General features: G+C 44.6%; 1 protein-coding gene across 1 annotated transcript; it reads right to left on the bottom strand.

The window, feature by feature from the left end:
• Window positions 1–12817: 12817 nt before the first annotated feature.
• On the bottom strand, window positions 12818–19247 carry LOC115173700 (mucin-19-like). The gene has a single exon (XM_029732021.1). The coding sequence runs from the start codon at window positions 19135–19137 to the stop codon at window positions 15214–15216; it is 3924 nt and encodes a 1307-aa protein (XP_029587881.1). The 5' UTR covers window positions 19138–19247; the 3' UTR covers window positions 12818–15213.
• Window positions 19248–19576: the final 329 nt, after the last annotated feature.

Raw genomic sequence — 19576 nt, 5'->3', positions numbered from 1 at the left:
ACCTGGGGTCAAGTGCAGCAGTTTCTGATAGCACGTGATTATATTCCAGAGAACAGTAACTTACTAGTTCAGGTTCATGTTTTGTCTACTGATACTACATTCTCATCTACTGCTCATATACATACAGATGAAGTCGGAACTTTACATACAGCTAAGCCAAATACATTTAAACTCCGTTTTTCACAATTCCTGACATTTAATCCTTGTAAAAATTCCCTGTCTTAGGTCAGTTAGGATCACCACTTCATTTTAATAATGTGAAATGTCAGAATAATAGTAGAGAGAATGATTTATTTCAACTTTTCTTTCATCACATTCCTAGTGGGTCAGAAGTTTACATACTCAATTAGTATTTGGTAGCATTGTCCTTAAATTGTTTAACTTGGGTCAAACGTTTCGGGTAGCCTTCCACAAGCTTCCCACAATAAGTTGGGTGAATTTTGGCCCATTCCTCCTGACAGAGCTGGTGTAACTGAGACAGGTTTGTAGGCCTCCTTGCTCGCACATGCTTTTTTGGTTCTGCCCACAAATGTTCTATAGGATTGAGGTCAGGGCTTTGTAATGGCCACTCCAATACCTTGACTTTGTTGTCCTTAAGCCATTTTGCCACAATTTTAGAAGTATGCTTGGGGTCATTGTCCATTTGGAAGACCCATTTGAGACCAAGCTTTAACTTCCTGACTGATGTCTTGATATGTTGCTTCAATATATCCACATCATTTTCCTCCCTCATGAAGCCATCTATTTTGTGAAGTGCACCAGTCCCTCCTGCAGCAAAGCACCCCCACAACATGATGCTGCCACCCCCGTGCTTCACGGTTGGGATGGTGTTCTTCAGCTTGCAAGCATCCCCCTTTTTCCTCCAAACAAAACGATGGTCATTATGGCCAAACAGTTCTATTTTTGTTTCATCAGACCTGAGGACATTTCTCCAAAAAGTACAATCTTTGTCCCCATGTGCAGTTGCAAACCGTAGTCTGGCTTTTTTATGGCGGTTTTGGAGCAGTGGCTTCTTCCTTGCTGAGCGGCTTTTCAGGTTATGTAGATATAGGACTCGTTTTACTGTGGATATAGATACTTTTGTACCTGTTTCCTCCAGTATCTTCACAAGGTCCTTTGCTGTTGTTCTGGGATTGATTTGCACTTTTCACACCAAAGTACGTTCATCTCTAGGAGACAGAACGCATCTCCTTCCTGAGCGGTATGACGGCTGCGTGGTCCCATGGTGTTTATACTTGCGTACTATTGTTTGTACAGATGAACGTGGTACCTTCAGGCATTTTAAAATTGCTCCCAAGAGTGAACCAGACTTGTGGAGGTCTACAGTCTTGGCTAATTTCTTTTCATTATCCCATGATGTCAAGCAAAGAGGCACTGAGTTTGAAGGTAGGCCTTGAAATACATCCACAGATACACCTCCAGTTGACTGAATGATGTCAACTAGCCTATCAGAAGCTTCTAAAGCTTCCAAGCTGTTTAAAGACACAGTCAACTTAGTGTATGTAAACTTCTGACCCACTGGAATTGTGATATAGTGAATTATAAGTGAAATAATCTGTCTGTAAACAATTGTTGGAAAAATTACTTGTGTCATGCACGAAATAGATGTCATAAATGACATGCCAAAACTAAAGTTTGTTGACAAAAAATGTGTGGATTGGTTGAAAAACAAGTTTTAATGACTCCAACCTAAGTGTATGTAAACTTCTGACTTCAACTGTATATTATACTGGATTAAATAATGATGTAATAACTGCTTATTGTACCACTCTCCACTGATATCCACAGTGACCTGCTCAAAGGGTTCCAGGACTCTGTACACCTCCTCCAACACCTCCCATTCCTCTTGGGTCAGAGCATCAACAGGTGCATTGACAATGGCCTGGGTAGAGATGATGGCATCCTTTGACTCAAGAAACCGCTTCAACATATAAAATGTTGAATTCCACCTTGTAGTGCAGTCTTGTTAGGTCTCAGCTCAGGCATCCCCATCTGGTGTTGTGTAGACTTTAGTTTTTCAGCACCTACTGTGCTCCTGTGGAAGTATTCCACAGCTGCTTTCATTTTGTCCACAGTGGGCTTCATCACCTTCATCACCATTTCTTACAATCAGGTTGATTGTGTGGGCAAGACATGGATGATGGGTCCATTTTAACATTTTCATGGCTTTGGTTATGTTATTAGCATTGTCACTGACACAACAGACCACTTGCCATTCTCTGGCCACTCTCACAGTTCCTCTGCCAAGTTCTCTGAGGTGTGTCTGTCGCTGAACTCAAAGCAGTCCAGAAGACAGCTAGACATCAAAGAATGTCTTCAGTGAAGTGACATGTAACCAACATGTAAGAAGTGGTTACCCTTGATGTCCAGCAGTCAGTGGTAAGGCAAACTGCAGTAGCTTTTTGGACTCTTTCCCACACTGAAGCCTGTGTGCTCTAGTACAGTTGTGGAATAAGTGATTTTGAAAGGGTTTTCCTGCATGGAATTGTGTACATTGGATTTAGACTATTGTTATTTCTAAAACCTCTGTCCTCCACCATCGAAAATGGCTGGAAATTGGTGGCAATAATTTTAGGCAATGCAATATCAATTTGGCCTTGTTTCGCTACAGACATAGACTTTGGCATAAACTGGTCCAGAGAAGACTGCGTAGCTGTGGGTCGCGGAGTAGGTCTACTTGACTGAGTGGCTCCACCACTATCACTAGCAGGCCCGCTAGTTTCTCGAAGCTCCGCTAAAGCTAGCTTCACAGTTGGGTGCACAGTTCACATATGCCGGTGTAGGTTGTGCATAGAACCAGCTTTATATGATATTTTGTTTTGCCAAATTCTACACTGTGCAATAACATTGTCTACATTATTAAAATGCATCCAAATGCTACTTTGCTTCCAACTCATTTTCCAGCTGTTGTTTTCACAGCTGTCCTTCCTCTCTCTCCTTGGCTGCTAAGTGTGTGACTGTGAGTGAGTTGGCTCGGCCCTCCCTCACGCATCTTTGGTTCATTGGTTGACACTGCGTGTCTGATTGACAGGAACAACAGGTGAGGCTGTTAGTCTGAGCAGACAGTCAGAACGAATGTGTGTGCGCTTGAGCATTTAGGCCTATATTATTTAATGTATTTTTTCGTTCTTTGAATTAGTTAATTCTATTCATTTAAATATTTTGATTATTCATATATTAATTATTATATATTTTTAAAAATAGATTTGGCTCTTCTGATATGCGAGACGGCTCCCAACGTGTACCTACAAGAGCCAGCTCTTATGGATGGTGGCAGAATTGAGTAGCTTGGATGACTGATGTGCCCAGAGTAAACTGCCTGCTACTCACTCCCAGAAACTAAGATATGCATATTATTAGATTTGGATAGAAAACACTCTGAAGTTTCGAAAACTGTTTGAATGATGTCTGTGAGTATAACAGAACTCATATGGCAGGCAAAAACCTGAGACAAAATCCAAACAGGAAGTGGTCTGTAGGACTTCAATTAATTCCCTATTCAAACTACAGTGTCTGTGGGGTCATGTTGCACTTCCTAAGGCTTCCACTAGATGTCAACAGTCTTTAGAACCTTGTTTGAGGCTTAAACTGTAAAGTGATTATGAATAAGAGCTACTGGAGTCAGAACGCTGCCAGCAGGACATGAGGGCTCACATGAGAGGTACCTCAGTTCCATAGCATTTTTTGAAGGATTTCTCCGGTTGAAACTTTATTGCGGATTTACAATAAAAACATCCTAAAGATTGATTCTATACATCATTTGACATGTTTCTACGAACTGTAATTGACATTTTTGAGTTTTCGTCTGACATGCGTGTCCTGAATTTGGATTTGTGAACTGAAGGCGCGAACAAAAAGGAGGTATTTGGACATAAAGAATGGACTTTATCGAACATAACAAACATTTATTGTGGACCTGGGATACCTGGGAGTGCATTCTGATGAAGATCATCAAAGGTAAGTGAATATTTATAATGCTATTTCTGACTATTGTTGACTCCAACATGGCGGATATATTGTATGGCATGTTTTTGTGTCTGAGCGCCGTACTCAGATTATTGCTTTTTCGGTAAAGCTTTTTTGAAATCTGACACAGTGGCTGCATTAAGGAGAAGTTTATCTAAAGTTCCATGTATAACACTTGTATTTTCATGAACATTTATGATGAGTATTTCTGTAAATTGATGTGGCTCTCTGCAAAATCACCGGATGTTTTTGGAGGCAAAAGATTACTGAACATAATGCGCCAATGTAAACTAAGATTTTTGGATATACATGTGAACTTTATCGAACAAAACATACATGTATTGTGTAACATGAAGTCCTATGAGTGTCATCTGATGAAGATCATCAAAGGTTAGTGATTAATTTTCCCTCTATTTCTGCTTTTTGTGACTCCTCTCTTTGGCTGGAAAAGGGCTGTGTTTTTGTGTGTTGGCGTTGACCTAACATAATCATATGTTTTGCTTTCGCCGTAAAGCCTTTTTGAAATCAGACACTGTGGCTGGATAAATAAGAAGTAAAGCTTTAAAATGGTGTATAATACTTGTATGTTTGAGGAATTTTAATTATGAGATTTTTGTTGTTTTGAATTTGCCGCCCTGCACTTTCACTGGCTGTCGTCATATCGATCCTGCTAACGGGATCAAGCCATAACAGGTTTAAGAGCCGACTCGTTCGCGAACGACTCATCACTATTTCCCTGATGGTGAAACTCAAGTCGAAGTGATTTATTTCTGCCTCATGCACCAATTAATGTTGTTACTCCAATAACCAGAGAAAGTGAAATATTCACCGATATTAAAAAAAGACACACGTCGCTAATAGTAACAAGGCAAGCTTAACGGAACACTTTCATTGCAGCTGCAGTGCTGGTTGTGCAGTAGTACATTTTGACGGTGCTGAATAACAACGTAAACATTAACTTACTCGTAAAAACAGCTGTATTCCTTGTCTCCCTATAGTCATGTTTTTAAAAGCTTTCAAATCTCACAGTAGCAACTTTACTGTGCGTTCAATTTGTTTTTACAGTCTGTGGCACGAGGAAATTGTATAAACACGGTGATCTGAGCTATCTGATTGGCCAGCGGTAGTCCCATAGGTGCACTTGATTTGCTCTCTGGGCCTGCCTGGTAGGCGGAGTTCTACCTTCAGACACATGAAATGGTTAAAAATGGTAAGACTTTGCTTCCTGGCGCTAGGGTTGCTGCATCAAGGGCACCTACAGTACAGGCAAAAGCGCGAAACGATTGAAAAAAAATAGGGACGAAAAGCTTTATCATTGGGTTTTTTACAGACATGTTTGGTGATTGACAGGAATGCCTCGACCGGATTGTGGCCACTGGTTTAGAATACAGAGAACTTGATTATATTACTCCATGGGCCAGCAGGCCACATTTCACACATTTGTCCACTTTGGGGTGGCAAAGTTTAACCTTTTACTGCAGTGGGCTAAACCAGGGTCACATAAAGTGTTTTTTGGTAGTCTTAAACAAATCTACTTTGAAACAAAAGTATAAGGTTATGGGCTTAAAAAAAGAAAACACCTGTATCATGTCAGATATAGAGTTGAAATGGATTCTATTTTGAGTTTGCATCCCAATATTACACTTGATAGACATCACAGAAGACTGAAACATGAAACATGAAACATTTCATATTAATTATGAAAAATATGAAAAACGTTCCACCCATGAGGCCACTAGCTCAATTGGCTGCAGGAAGGGCTACTGATGATTTTCATTAAGGTCCATGAAAGGAGTTTCCATGGGCAAGCAGCCGTACACAAGCCTAAGATCACCATGTGCAATGACAAGCATCGGCTAGAGTGGTATAAAGCTTGCCGTCATTGGACTCTGGAGCAGTGGAAACGCGTTCTCTGGAGTGACGAATCACGCTTTACCATTTGGCAGTCTGACGGACTAATCTGGATTTGGCCGATGCCAGGAGAACGCTACCTGCCGGAATGCATAGTGCCAACTGTAAAGTTTTGTGGAGGAGGAATAATGGTCTGGGGATGTTTTTCATGGTTGGGGCTAGGCCCCTTAGTTCCATTGAAGGGAAAACTTAACGCTTCAGCATACAATGACATTCTAGATGATTCTGTGCTTCCAACTTTGTGGCAACAGTTTGGGGAATGCCCTTTCCTGTTTCAGCATGACAATGGCCCCATGCAAAAAGCGAGGTCCATACAGAAATGGTTTGTCGAGATCGGTGTGGAAGAACTTGACTGGCCTGCACAAAGGCCTGACCTCAACCCCATCGAACACATTTGGGATGAATTGGAACGCCGACTGCGAGCCAGGCCTAATCACCCTACATCAGTGCCGCTCCTTACTAATGCTCGTGGCTGAATGGAAGCAAGTCCCCGCAACAATGTTCCAACATCTAGTGGAAAGCCTTCCCAGATTAGTGGAAGCTGTTATAGCAGCAATGGGTTGACCAACTCCATATTAATGGCAATGATTTTGGAATGAGATGTTTAACGACCAGGTGTCCACATACTTTTGGTCATGTAGTGTATGCAACTTAAACCCATAGTGTCTGCCATGATGAACCCCTTCTACATTTTTCCCTTAACTATGTTTTTTCATACTGTTGCAGCTCAAGTGAAAAAAAAGTAATCCGATGAACCAGGAATTTGTTCAATGGAAGAAAAAAGCAGAATTCCTCCAGCCTCGAGTGAAGACCTGAAGGCATTTCTGGAGCAGCAACTGGGCGAGATGACTGCAGAAAAAAAGGTAGGTGACGTTATTCCAAATTTGGAAGTCTGTTTAATTGCATATATTATATTTTGGTTTATGAGTTCTCTAAAAATAAGCTATGAGGAAAAAACTTACATTTCTTCAGTCACTATATAAAATACCAACAAGACAAAACTATTCAGGTCTATAGCACAATCTCCCACTAACGATATGCCCGCATTCAGCAATTCCTCATACCATGAGTCCAGGACAAACCACGAAACACGATGGTTCGTCCATATTACTTTTGCATGCGAGAAGCAGTAGCACATTTTGAAACATTGCTGACGAGTGGTGACATTTTAGGCGAGTGGTGACCTCAGGAGGCTGAAGAAATTTGGCTTGTCACCCAAAACCCTGACAAACTTTTACAGATGCACAATTGAGAGCATCCTGTCGGGCTGTATCACAGCCTGCAATGGCAACTGCACCTCCCTCAACCGCAAGGCTCTCCAGAGGGTGGTGCGGTATGCATAACGCATCACCGGGGGCAAACTACCTGCCATCTAGGACACCTACAGCACCCGATGTCACAGGAAGGTCAAAAAGATCATCAAGGACAACAACCACCCGAGCCACTGCCTGTTCACACCACTATCATCCAGAAAGGTGAGGTCAGTACAGGTGTATCAAAGCTGGGACCGAGAGATTGAGAAACAGCTTCTATCTCAAGGCCATCAGACTGCTAAACAGCAATCATTAACTCAGAGAAGCTGCTGCCTACATTAAGACCCAATCACTGGACAGTTTAATAAATGGATCACTAGTCACTTTTTAAACAATGCCACTCTAAATAATGCCACTTTAATAATGTTTACAAACAGTTGAAGTCGGAAGTTTACATACACTTGGAGTCATTAAAACTAGTTTTTCAACCACTCCACAAATTTCTTGTTAACAAACGATAGTTTTGACCAGTCGGTTAGGACATCTACTTTGTGCATGACACAAGTTGTTTTTCCAACAATTGTTTACAGACAGATTGTTTCACTTATAATTCACTGTATCACAATTCCAGTGGGTCAGAAGTTTACATACACTAAATTGACTGTGCCTTTTAACAGCTTGGAAAATTACAGAAGATGATGTCATGGCTTTAGAAGCTTCTGATAGGCTAATTGACATCATTTGAGTCAATTGGAGGTGTACTTGTGGATGTATTTCAAGGCCTACCTTCAAACTCAGTGCCTCTTTGCTTGACATCATGGGAAAATCAAAAGAAATTAGCCAAGACCTCAGAAAAAAATTGTAGACCTCCACAAGTCTGGTTCATCATTGGGAGCAATTTCCAAAGGCCTGAAGGTACCACATTCATCTGCACAAGCAATGGTACGCAAGTACAAACACCATAGGACCACGAAGTCGTCATTCCACTCAAGAAAGAGATGCGTTCTGTCTCCTAGAGATTAACCTACTTTGGTGTGAAAAGTGCAAATCAATCCCAGAACAACAGCAAAAGACCTTGTGAAGATGCTGGAGAAAACAGGTACAAAGTATCTATTTCCACATGAAAACGAGTCCAATATTGACCTAACCTGAAAGGCCGCTCAGCAAGGAATTAGCCACTGCTCCAAAACCGCCATAAAAAAGCCAGACTACAGTCTGCAACTGCACATGGGGGCAAAGATTGTACTTTTTGGAGAAATGTCCTTTGGTCTGATGAAACAAAAATAGAACTGTTTGGCCATAATGACCATCATTATGTTTGGAATTAAGAGGGGGAGGTTTGCAAGCTGAAGAACACCATCCCAACCGTGAAGCACGGGTGTGGCAGCATCATGTTGTGGGGGTGCTTTGCTGCAGGAGGGACTGGTGCACTTCACAAAATAGATCGCATCATGAGGGAGGAAAATTATGTGAATATATTGAAGCAACATCTCAAGATATCAGTCAGAAAGTTAAAGCTTGGTCGCAAAAGGGTCTTCCAAATGGACAATGACCTCAAGCATACTTCCAAAGTTGTGGCAAAATGGCTTAAAGACAAGAAAGTCAAGGTATTGGAGTGACCATCACAAAGCCCTGACCTCAATCCTATAGAAAATTTGTGGGCAGAACTGAAAAAGCGTGTGCGAGCAAGGAGGCCTACAAACCTGACTCAGTTACACCAGCTCTGTCAGGAGGAATGGGCCAAAATTCACCCAACTTATTGTTGGAAGCTTGTGGAAGGCTACCCGAAACATTTGACCCAAGTTAAACAATTTAAAGGCAATGCTACCAAATACTAATTGAGTGTATGTTTTTATTTTTAATTTTACCTTAATTGTACAGGTTTTCTCATTGAGATAACATCTCTTTTCCAAGAGAGACCTGGTCCAATAGCAGCAGGGGGAACAACGTTTCAGACAAAACAACTTACATACACTGACACAACATTAAACAAAACTATAAACACACATACAGTACTTCAAAAACATGTTACGTTAAAAACACGAAAGACTTGACTTAAAACAGCTGTCCTAAAGACAATTACACTCTTCAATGATATATACATCGATCAAGTGTTTAAACTCATCCAACAAAACTAGATCATCAAATTTTAAAATGTTTAGGAGAGAATTCCAGGACCACGGAGCTAAGTAACTAAAACTATTTCTACCACGACCTGTTCTGATTTTTGGTACTGTTAGAAGCAAATGAGAACAGGACGGTAAATGATATTTATTTACCGACCTGACTAATTAAGAACAGAGATAAAATGGCATTTTACCCAATATGGCCTTATAAATCAGTGTATACCAGTGTTTAAGCCTATGCAAGGTCAACGACGACCAGCCAACAGCGCTGTAGAGATCACAATAATGTGTTCGACATTTTTGATTTGTAATGAACCTGAGGGCTGCATGTTACACTGAATCAAGTGCTCTCAGGGTAGTGGCGGCGGCTGCATATATATAACATCACTAAAATCTAAAACCGCCAGTGATGTACATCGTACCAGCTCCTTCCTGGCCTCCAAAGAAAAACAAGCCTTATGCCGGTAATAAAAACCTATTCTCAGCTTGAGCTTCCTAATCAAGTCCTCTACATGCAGAGTGAAGCTCAGCTTATCATCAACCCACACACCCAAATATTTGTACACTTTAACTTGCTCTATAGTATGTCCAGCCAATGTAGCAATGACATGATTAGTAACATGCCTGGCATTTGAAAATACCATGCATTTTGTTTTACCCAAATTTAGAATCAGCTTTAAATCATACAGATTCTGTTGTAAGCTAAAGATAAACTACTACCACTTGAATAAAGAACAGTATTATCTGCATAAAAATGAACATGTAAACTTCTGACCCACTGGGAATGTGATGAATGAAATAAAAGCTGAAATAAATCATTCTCTCTTATTATTGTGACATTTCACATTCTTAAAATAAAGTGGTGATCCTAACTGACCTAAGACAGGGAATTTTTACTAGGATTAAATGTTAGGAATTGTGAAATACTGAGTTTAAATGTATTTGGCTAAGGTGTATGTAAACTGCCGACTTCAATTGTATCTTACATTACTCATATCACATGTATATACTGTATTTTATACCATCTACTGCACCTTGCCTATGCCGCTCGGCCATTGCTCATCCATATACTTATATGTACATATTTTCATTCACCCATTTAGATTTGTGTGTATTAGGTAGTTATTGGGAAATTGTTAGATTACTTGTTAGATTTGTGTGTATTAGGTAGTTGTTGGGAATTGTTCGATTACTTGTTAGATATTACTGCACTGTTGGAACTAGAAGCACTAGCATTTCGCTACACTCACATTAACATTGCTAATCATGTGTATGCGACCAATAAAACTTGATTTGATTTTGATTTGATTTTGATACATGGAAAATGTGCCTTGCTTTTTTTATTCTGATTTTCTATTTCTTCAGCGTGCAACATCAAAGACGTTGTCACCAGATACCAGCAGCTGCTGAACCTGAAGAAGAGGAGCTACAATATGACAGTGGCTTTCCGAAAGGCGGTTGTGTCCAGGAACAAACGCAGTGGCCGCCACCACTCCCATTGCTGAGCTCTTCATAGCAGACAGATAGGTGTGTCCTTTCTGTAAACTCACAGATCTGGCAACATTATACACAGAAAAGACAGTGGGTCAAGTAAAGGTCACAGAGATGAAGAGAAAGAGGGAGTTACTTATCTTCCAACTAAGATAAGCGGGCAAACATGTTTTCCTTGTTTCAGGACAACAGTACCTATTTAATGGTACTAAAAAAAATCATATATTTACAATTTTGTCAAATTATGGTATCGGGATACTACTGATGTTTTGGTATATCATGCAACACTTCTGTACACATGCCCCCTGAAAAGTGTTGCGGAGGCACACACACTTCTCAAGAGCAAATTTACAGTAGTGTTGCACGATATACTTTGTGTTGGTTGAATTAAACTACCTTGGTGCTGCAATGTCTCTCTCACACACTCTCTCCTCGGGTAACTGCCCGAATTGCACTCGCAGCCTTATGTCATTAGGCCAAAAATGTTGATATATAATGTTGTGATTTTTGTTCATTAAAATATAGATTTTAACATTATGCCTCTGATGTGTTTCTTCATCACCAACAAATAAGACAAGTTTAAGCATAGTGATTGTTTGTTTGTTTCCCTCTTGATTTATTTCTCCAGGTGCTCCAGTGTCAAAAGGCCATTTCAGTCATCCCAACAACAGTTGGACATTTGAATGTGTTGAGTGATTATTGCATAGGAACTTATTTCAACAGTATTTCACTTTATTGCATAGTCCCAATGCATATCTGTTGAGTGATTATTGCATACGAACTTAATGAAACAGTCTTTCACTTTATTTAGATTGTCCCAATGCAAATCTACAGAGGATTACTTGTCACGTCCTGACCAGTAAAAGAGGTTGTTTGTTATTGTAGTTTGGTCAGGGCGTGGCAGGGGGTGTTTGTTTTATGTGTTTCGGGGGTTTTGGTATATGTTCTATGTTAGTATATTTCTATGTCCGTGTCTAGTTTTTCTATTTCTATGTTTAGGGTTTTTGTTTGACCTTCAATTGGAGGCAGCTGTTTCTTGTTGCCTCTGATTGGAGGTCCTATTTAGGGTTAGGGTTAGGGTTTTTCAGCTTGTGTTTGTGGGTGGTTGTTTTCAGTCTAGTGTTTTGTACCTGACGGAACTGTTAAGCTGTCGTTTGGTTCTTGTTTTGTTTACGTGTTCAATAAAAGTTAAAAATGAGCACTCAACCCGCTGCGCCTTGGTCTACTCCCTTCGACGGCCGTTACATTACTGGAGTGTTAGTGAATGCACTGAACATGCATATCAGTTGATACATATTTGAATGTGAAGTATATAGTCTGTAGACCATCAACTAAAATCAACTGTTGTTTCACTTTATTTGGATAGTCCAAAAGCATATCTACAGATAGAACAATAGAATGAACTTGTTACTGATACACAGTTGAGATGCTGCTGATAATCTCCTGTTTGTTTGTTAATCATCTATAGTCCCGTGTGGCTCAGTTGGTAGAGCATGGTGTTTGCAACGCCAGGGTTGTGGGTTCAATTCCCACGGAGGACCAGTATGGGGAAAAAAAATGTATGAAATGTATTCACTACTGTAAGTCGCTCTGGATAAGAGCCTCTGCTAAATGACTAAAATGTAAATGTAAAAAAAATAGCTGGGTCGTGGCATTGTAAAAGCGAGGGGATATACTGTTGAAATATGACTTACAGGCTACAGATATAGTGTTGAAATTCTGCTGATAGTTTACAGAGGGATTGTAGAGCATCTATAGACTACCTTGATGAAAATGTTGAGATGCTACTGAAAGTCTAAAGATATGTTGATGAAATGCTGCTGATAGTCTAACTGTAGATGAACTACAGACATGCAGTTGACATATTACTGATAGTCTGTAGAGCATCTACAGATGGACTATCCAAATAAAGTGTTACCTTGTGTTAACATCAATACATTTGATGTGAAACCTGCCCCCTGTATGAAATCCTACAGGAATGCATTACATCCAGCAAAGAGGTACAGGTAACCCATTTTTGCTAAACGTCTTCACAATGAGTGCACCAAATTTGACATGAAGCTAGAAATATGGCCGCCAACCAGCTCCATTGGTTTTAATTGGATTGGTATGACATTGCTACAACTCTTCCAATAATGGTGGAATATGCCAAATGATAACTCAAATAGGATTATAGTTATGCAGGTAACATAACCAACTTAGCCAGGTTTGTAAAATACATCTTTGTAAAATATTAGCAAAAATCTTCACAACTTTTGCCAAAAACACATCCTAATTGTTTTTGGTCAGTATTTGTATCACTCATTTATATATTTTATTTAAAAAATGGATCGATAATATTCCTAAAGGGATATTCCTGGTAGCAATTATAATGATATACAATACTATGCCATGTTGTTAAATATAGAATCTACGTCTTGAATCCTGTCATATACACGCATTCCAACATAAAAGTATAACAAAACACCTGACAAGAGCATTAACTTACATAGCTGGTGAAGAGTATAAAAGCCTTAGGTTAGCAGCCTTTATCGATGGTGGCAAGTTACACTATGAAAAAATGGTATATTGTAGTGAAATATGCATTGGTTGTTAAAATTACATGATGCACACCAGTAGTCATCAGTGTTGCATTCACTTGTGGTGAATGCTGCAGGCATTGATGTCTTGAAATGCCTGCAAGGGAAAGGAAAAATGTATTCATTTTACCCCTCAAGCTATGGACTGGGGTCATCGTGACTCGAGAGGCATATTTCTTAATCATAGCCCAAAGGTGGTTTATTAAATTCTTCAAATTCTTCATGACTTTGTCAATCAACTTGTTCTGTGTTTCTGTATCAATATGGACTTATAAAAAGTTCAAGTGGCAACGGCAGTGGTAGTAACGGCTGCAGTAGCGGCACTACAGTTATGGTAGTGGCGGCAGCAGTTGTGGTGGCAGCGGCTGCTGTTGTAGTGGCTGCTGCAGTTACAGTGTGGTGGCATGGGCTGTCGTAGTGCCGGTTACAGTTGCGGTGGCGGCTGCTGTTGCTGTGGTGGCAGGGGCTGTCATAGTGGTGGCTGTAGTTTTGCTGGCAGCAACTGCAGTGGTGGTTGCAGCAACTGTTGTCTTAGTGGCGGCTGCAGTTGTGGTGGCGGCTGCAGTTGTGGTGGCGGCTGCAGTTGGGGTGGCACCGACTGTCGTAGTGGCGGCTCCAATTGGGGTGGCAGCGGCTGTCATAGTTAGCGACTGCTGTTGTGGTGGCAGAGGTTGCTGTTGATGTAGCGGCTGAAGTTATGGTGGCTGTGGCTGTCATAGTGGCAACTGCTGTTGTGGTGGCAGAGGGTGCTGTTGTTGTAGCAGGGGCTGTCATAGTGGCGTCTGTAGTTTTGTTGGCAGCAACTGCAGTTGTGGTTGCAGCGGCTGTTATCTTAGTGGCAGCTGCAGTTATGGTGGCAAGGGCTGTCGTAGCGGTAGCAGCTGTTGTCATAGTGGCAGCTGCAGTTCAGTTACCAGCTGCAGCTGTGGTGGCAGTAGCTTTCATAGTGGCAGCTGCAGTTATGGTGGCAAGGGTTGTCGAAGTGGCAATTGTCGTGGTAGCGGCTGAAGTTGTGTGGCAGGGCCTGTCGTAGTGGTGGTTGCAGTTGTGGTGGCAGCTGGAGTTGTAGTGGCAGCGGCTGCTGCAGTTACAGTGTGGTGGCATGGGCTGTCGTAGTGGCGGCTCCAGTTGCGGTGGCGGCTGCTGTTGCTGCTGTGGTGGCAGGGGCTGTCATAGTAGCGGCTATAGTTATGTTGGCAGCTGTAGTTGTGGTTGCCTCAGTTGTGGTTGCAGCGGCTGCTGTAATACTGGCAGCTGCAGTTGGGATGGCACCGACTATCGTAGTGGTGGATCCAATTGTGGTGACATGGCCTGTCATAGAGGTGGCTGCAGTTGTGGTGGCAGCGGCTGTCATAGTTAGCGACTGTTGTTGTAGCCGCTGAAGGTGTGGTGGCAGGGGCTGTCGTAGTGGCGACTGCTGTTGTGCTGGAGGATGCTGCTGTTGTAGCAGTTGAAGTTGTGGTGGCAGGGGCTGCCGTAGTGGCAGTTGTGGCGTTTACATTTGTGGTAGTGAATGCAGTTCTGGTGACAGCAGATGTGGTGGCATCAGCTGCTGTCATAGCGGAAGCTGCAATTGGGATGGCAGCGGCTGTGAAGTGGTGGTTCCAGTGGTGGCAGGGAATGTCATAGTTGCGTATGCGGTTGTGGTGGCAGGGGTTGTCGTAGTGGTGTCTGCATTTGTGGTGGTAGTGGCTGTTGTCGTAGTGGCAGCAGCAGTTGTGGTAGCTGTGGCTGATGTTATGGAAGTGGCTAAAGTTGTGGTGTCAGGGATTGCCATAGTGGTGGCTGCACTTGTGATTGCAGTGGCTGCTGTTGTGGTAGCGGCTAAAGTTGTGGTGGCCTGGGTTGTCTTAGTGGTGTCTGCATTTGTGGTGGCAGGGGCTGTCGTCATGTGTCCTTAGTTACAGTGGCAGTGGCTGCAGTAGTGGTGGCAGTGGATGTTGTCATGGCGGCAGCTGCAGTTGTGGTGGCAGCTGCGGTGGCAGTTGCACTTGTGGCTGAAGTTGTGGAAGCGGCTAAAGTTGTGGTGGCAGGGGTTGCCTTAGTGGTGTCTGCATTTGTGGTGGTAGAAGCTGTTGTCATAGTGGCAGATGCAGTTGTAGTGGCAGAGGCTGTCATCATAGTGGCAGCTGCTGTTGTGGTAGCAGCTGCACTTGTGATTGCAGTGGCTGCTGTTGTGGTGGTAGTGTCTGCAGTTGTGGTGGCAGGGGCTGTTGTAGTGGCGTCCTTAGTTACGGTGGCAAGGGCTGCAGTAGTGGTGTAAGCGTGTGTTGTCGTGGCGGTAGGTGCAGTTGTGGTGGCAGCGACTGTCATCGTAGGGGCAGCTGCAGATGTGGTAGCAGGTGATGTCTTGGTGGTGTCTGCTATTGTGATGGTCGTGGCTGTTGTCATAGTGGTAGCTGCTGTTGTGGTAGCAGCTGCACTTGTGATTGCAGTGGCTGCTGTTGTGGTAGTAGCTAAAGTTGTTGTGGCCTGGGTTGTCTTAGTGGTGTCTGCAGTTGTGGTGGCAGGGGCTGTCATAGTGGGGTCCTTAGTTATAGTGGCAGGGGCTGTAGTGGTGTAAGCTGCAGTTGTGGTGGCAGTGGCTGTCGTCATATGGGCAGCTGCAGTTGTGTTGGCAGCTGCACCTGTGGTTGCAGTGGCTGATGTTGTAGCTGCTAAAGTTGTGGTGGCCAGGGTTGTCTTGGTGGTGTCTGTAGTTGTGGTGGTAGCGGGTGTTGTCGTAGTGGCAGCTATAGTTGAGGTGTCTGTGACTGCCGTAGTGGCGGCTGAAGTTGTGGTTGCAGTTACTGCTCTTGTGGTACCAGCTAGAGTTGTGGTGGCAGTGGCTGACGTAGTGACGTCTGCAGTTACGGTGGCAAGGGCTACAATAGTGGTGGCAGCGGCTGCTGTCGTGGTTGCAGCTGCAGTTGTGGTGGCAGAGACTTGTGTTGTAGTAGCAAGGGCAGTTGTGTTAGCAGTCGAAGTGGCAGAAGCTGTTGTGGTAGCAGTCGTATTGGCGGCCTCAGTTCTGGTTGCAGATACTGTTCCTGTGGTACCACCTGGAGTTGTGGGGGCAGAGGCTGCTGTAGTGGAAGCTGCAGTATTGGTAATTGTAGTAATGGCATCTGCAGTTGTGGTGGCTGGGTCTGTCGTTATTGCAGCTGCTGTTGTGGTAGCAGCTGCACTTGTGGTTGCAGTTGCTGCTGTTGTGGTAGCGGATAAAGTTGTGGTTGCAGATGCTGCTCTTGTGGTACCAGCTGGAGTTGTGGTGGCAGCGGCTCCTGTTGTGGTGGCTGCTGTAGTTGTAGTGGCATCTACAGTTGTGCTGGCAACTGCTGTTGCTATGGTGGTAGAGGCTGTCGTAGTGGAAGCTGCATTTGTGGTAGGAGTCGTAGTGGTGTCTGCATTTGTGCTGGCAGGTTCTGTCGTTATTGCAGCTGCTGTTGTGGTGGCAGCTGCACTTGTGGTTGCAGTGGCTGCTGTTGTGGTGGCATGATTTGTCTTAGTGGTGTCTCCAGTTGTGGTGGCAGGGGCTGTCATAGTGGTGTCTACAGTTACAGTGGCAGGGGCTGCAGTAGTGGTGGCAGTGGCTGCTGTTGTGGTGGCAGGGGTTGTCTTAGCGGTGTCTGCAGTTGTGGTGGTAGCGGCTGTTATCGTAGTGGCAGCTGCAGTTGAAGCTGCTGCTCTTGTGGTACCAGCTGGAGTTGTGCTGGCAGTTGCTACTGTTGTAGTGGCTGCTGTAGTTGAAGTGGCGGCTACAGTTGTGGTGGTGGCGGCTGCTGTTGCTGTGGCTGCAGGGGCTGTCATATATGTGGCTGCAGTTGTGGTGGCAGGGGCTGTCGTAGGGATGTCTGCAGTTACGGTGGCAGGGGCTGCAGTAGTGGTAGCAGAGGCTGCTGTCGAGGTGGCAGGGGTTGTCTTATTGGTGTCTGAAGTTGTGGTGGTAGCGGCTGTTATCATAGTGGCAGCTGCAGTTGATGTAGCAGCTGCACTTGTGGTTGCAATGGCTGCTGTTCTTGTAGCGGCTAAAGAGTTGGTGGCATGGGCTGTCTTAGTGGTGTCTCCAGTTGTGGTGGCAGGAGCTGTCATAGTGATGTCCTTACTTATGGTGGCAGGGGCTGCAGTAGTGGTGTCAGCTGCAGTTGTGGTGGTAGCGGCTGTTGTCATAGGGGCAGCTGCAGTTGTGGTAGCATATGCACTTGTATTTGCAGTGGCTGCTGTTGTGGTAGCGGCTAAAGTTGTGGTGGCAGGGGGTGTTGTCGAAGTGGCAGCTGTTGTAGTGGCGGCTGCAGTTGTGGTTGCAGCTCTTGTGGTACCAGCTGGAGTTGTGGTGGCAGTTGCTAATGTTGTAGAGGCTGCTGTAGTTGTAGTGGCGGCTACAGTTGTGCTGGCGACTGCTGTTGCTATGGTGGCAGAGGCTATTGTGGCAGAAGCTATTGTAGTGGAAGCTGCAGTTGTGGTAGTAGTTGTAGTGGTGTCTACAGTTGTGGTGGCAGGGTCTGTCGTAATTGCAGCTGCAGTTGTGGTGGCAGGGGCTGTCGTCTTAGTGGCAGCTGCTGTTGTGTTAGCAGTCGTAGTGGCAGCTGCTGTTGTTGTTGCAGATGCTGCTCTTGTGGTACCAGCTGAAGTTGTGGCGGCAGCGGCTGCTGTTGTGGTGGCAGCGGCTGCTGTTGTGGTGGCAGTCGTTGTGGTGGCTGCTGTTGTGGTTGCAGATGCTGCTCTTGTGGTACCAGCTGGAGTTGTGGTGGCAGAGGCTGCTGTAGTCGTAGTGGCTGCTGTAGTCGTAGTGGCATCTACAGTTGTGCTGGCGGCTGCTGTTACGGGAGAGACTGTCGTAGTGGAAGCTAAAGTTGTGGTAGTAGTCGTATTGGTGTCTGCAGTTGTGGTGGCAGGGTCTGTTGTAATTTCAGCTGCAGTTGTGGTGGCAGGGATTGTCGTAGTGGCGTCTGCATTTGTGGTGGCAGTGGCTGTCGTAGTGGCGTCTGCATTTGTGGTGGCAGTGGCTGTCGTAGTGATAGCAGTGGCTGCTGTCGTGATGGCAGGAGTTTTCTTAGTGGTGTCTGCAGTTGTGGTGGTAGTGGCAGCTGCAGTTGTGGTTACAGCTGCTGCTCTTGTGGGACCAGCTGGAGTTGTGGTGGCAGTTGCTACTGTTGTAGTGGCTGCTGTAGTTGAAGTGGCGGCTGCAGTTGTGGTGGCGGCTGCTGTTGCTGTGGTGGCAGGGGCTGTCGTATATGTGGCTGCAGTTGTGGTGGCAGGGGTTGTCGTATATGTGGCTGCAGTTGTGGTGGCAGGGGCTGTCGTATATGTGGCTGCAGTTGTGGTGGCAGGTGCTGTCGTAGGGACGTCTGCAGTTACGGTGGCAGGGGCTGCAGTAGTGGTGGCAGCGGCTGTTGTCGTGGTGGCAGCTGCAGTTGTGGTGGAAGCGGCTGTTGTGACAGCAGTCGTAATGGCGGCTGCAGTAGTGGTAGCAGTCGTGGTGGTGGCAAATGCAGTTGTGGTTGCAGATGCTGCTCTTGTGGTACCAGCTGGAGTTGTGCTGGCAGCGGCTGCACTTGTAGTGGCTGCTGTAGGTGTAGTGACATCTACAGTTGTGCGGGCGACTGCTGTTGCTATGGTGGCAGAGGCTGTCGTAGTGGAAGCTGCAGTTGTGGTAGGAGTCGTGGTGGTATCTGCAGTTGTGCTGGCAGCGACTGTCGTCTTAGTATCAGCTGCAGTTGTGGTGGCAGCTGCACTTGTGGTTGCAGTGGCTGCTGTTGTGGTAGCGGATAAAGTTGTGGTGGCATGGGTTGTCTTTGTGGTGTCTCCAGTTGTGGTGGCAGGGGCTGTCATAGTGGTGTCTACAGTTACAGTGGCAGGGGCTGCAGTAGTGGTGGCAGTGGCTGCTGTCGTGGTGGCAGGGGTTGTCTTAGCGGTGTCTGCAGTTGTGGTGGTAGCGGCTGTTGTCGTAGTGGCAGCTGCAGTTGTAGTTGAAGCTGCTGCTCTTGTGGTATCAGCTGCAGTTGTGGTGGCAGTTGCTACTGTTGTAGTGGCTGCTGTAGTTGTAGTGGCGGCTACAGTTGTGCTGGCTACTGCTGTTGCTATGGTGGCAGAGGCTATTGTAGTGGAAGCTGCAGTTGTGGTAGTAGTTGTAGTGGTGTCTACAGTTGTGGTGGCAGGGTCTGTCGTAATTGCAGCTGCAGTTGTGGTGGCAGGGGCTGTCGTCGTAGTGGCAGCTGCTGTTGTGTTAGCAGTCGTAGTGGCAGCTACTGTTGTTGCAGATGCTGCTCTT

The sequence above is a fragment of the Salmo trutta genome, chromosome 34, assembly GCF_901001165.1.
Source record: "Salmo trutta chromosome 34, fSalTru1.1, whole genome shotgun sequence".
Classification (NCBI taxonomy): Eukaryota; Metazoa; Chordata; class Actinopteri; order Salmoniformes; family Salmonidae; genus Salmo; species Salmo trutta.
This window is presented reverse-complemented; position numbering and strand designations above follow the sequence as displayed.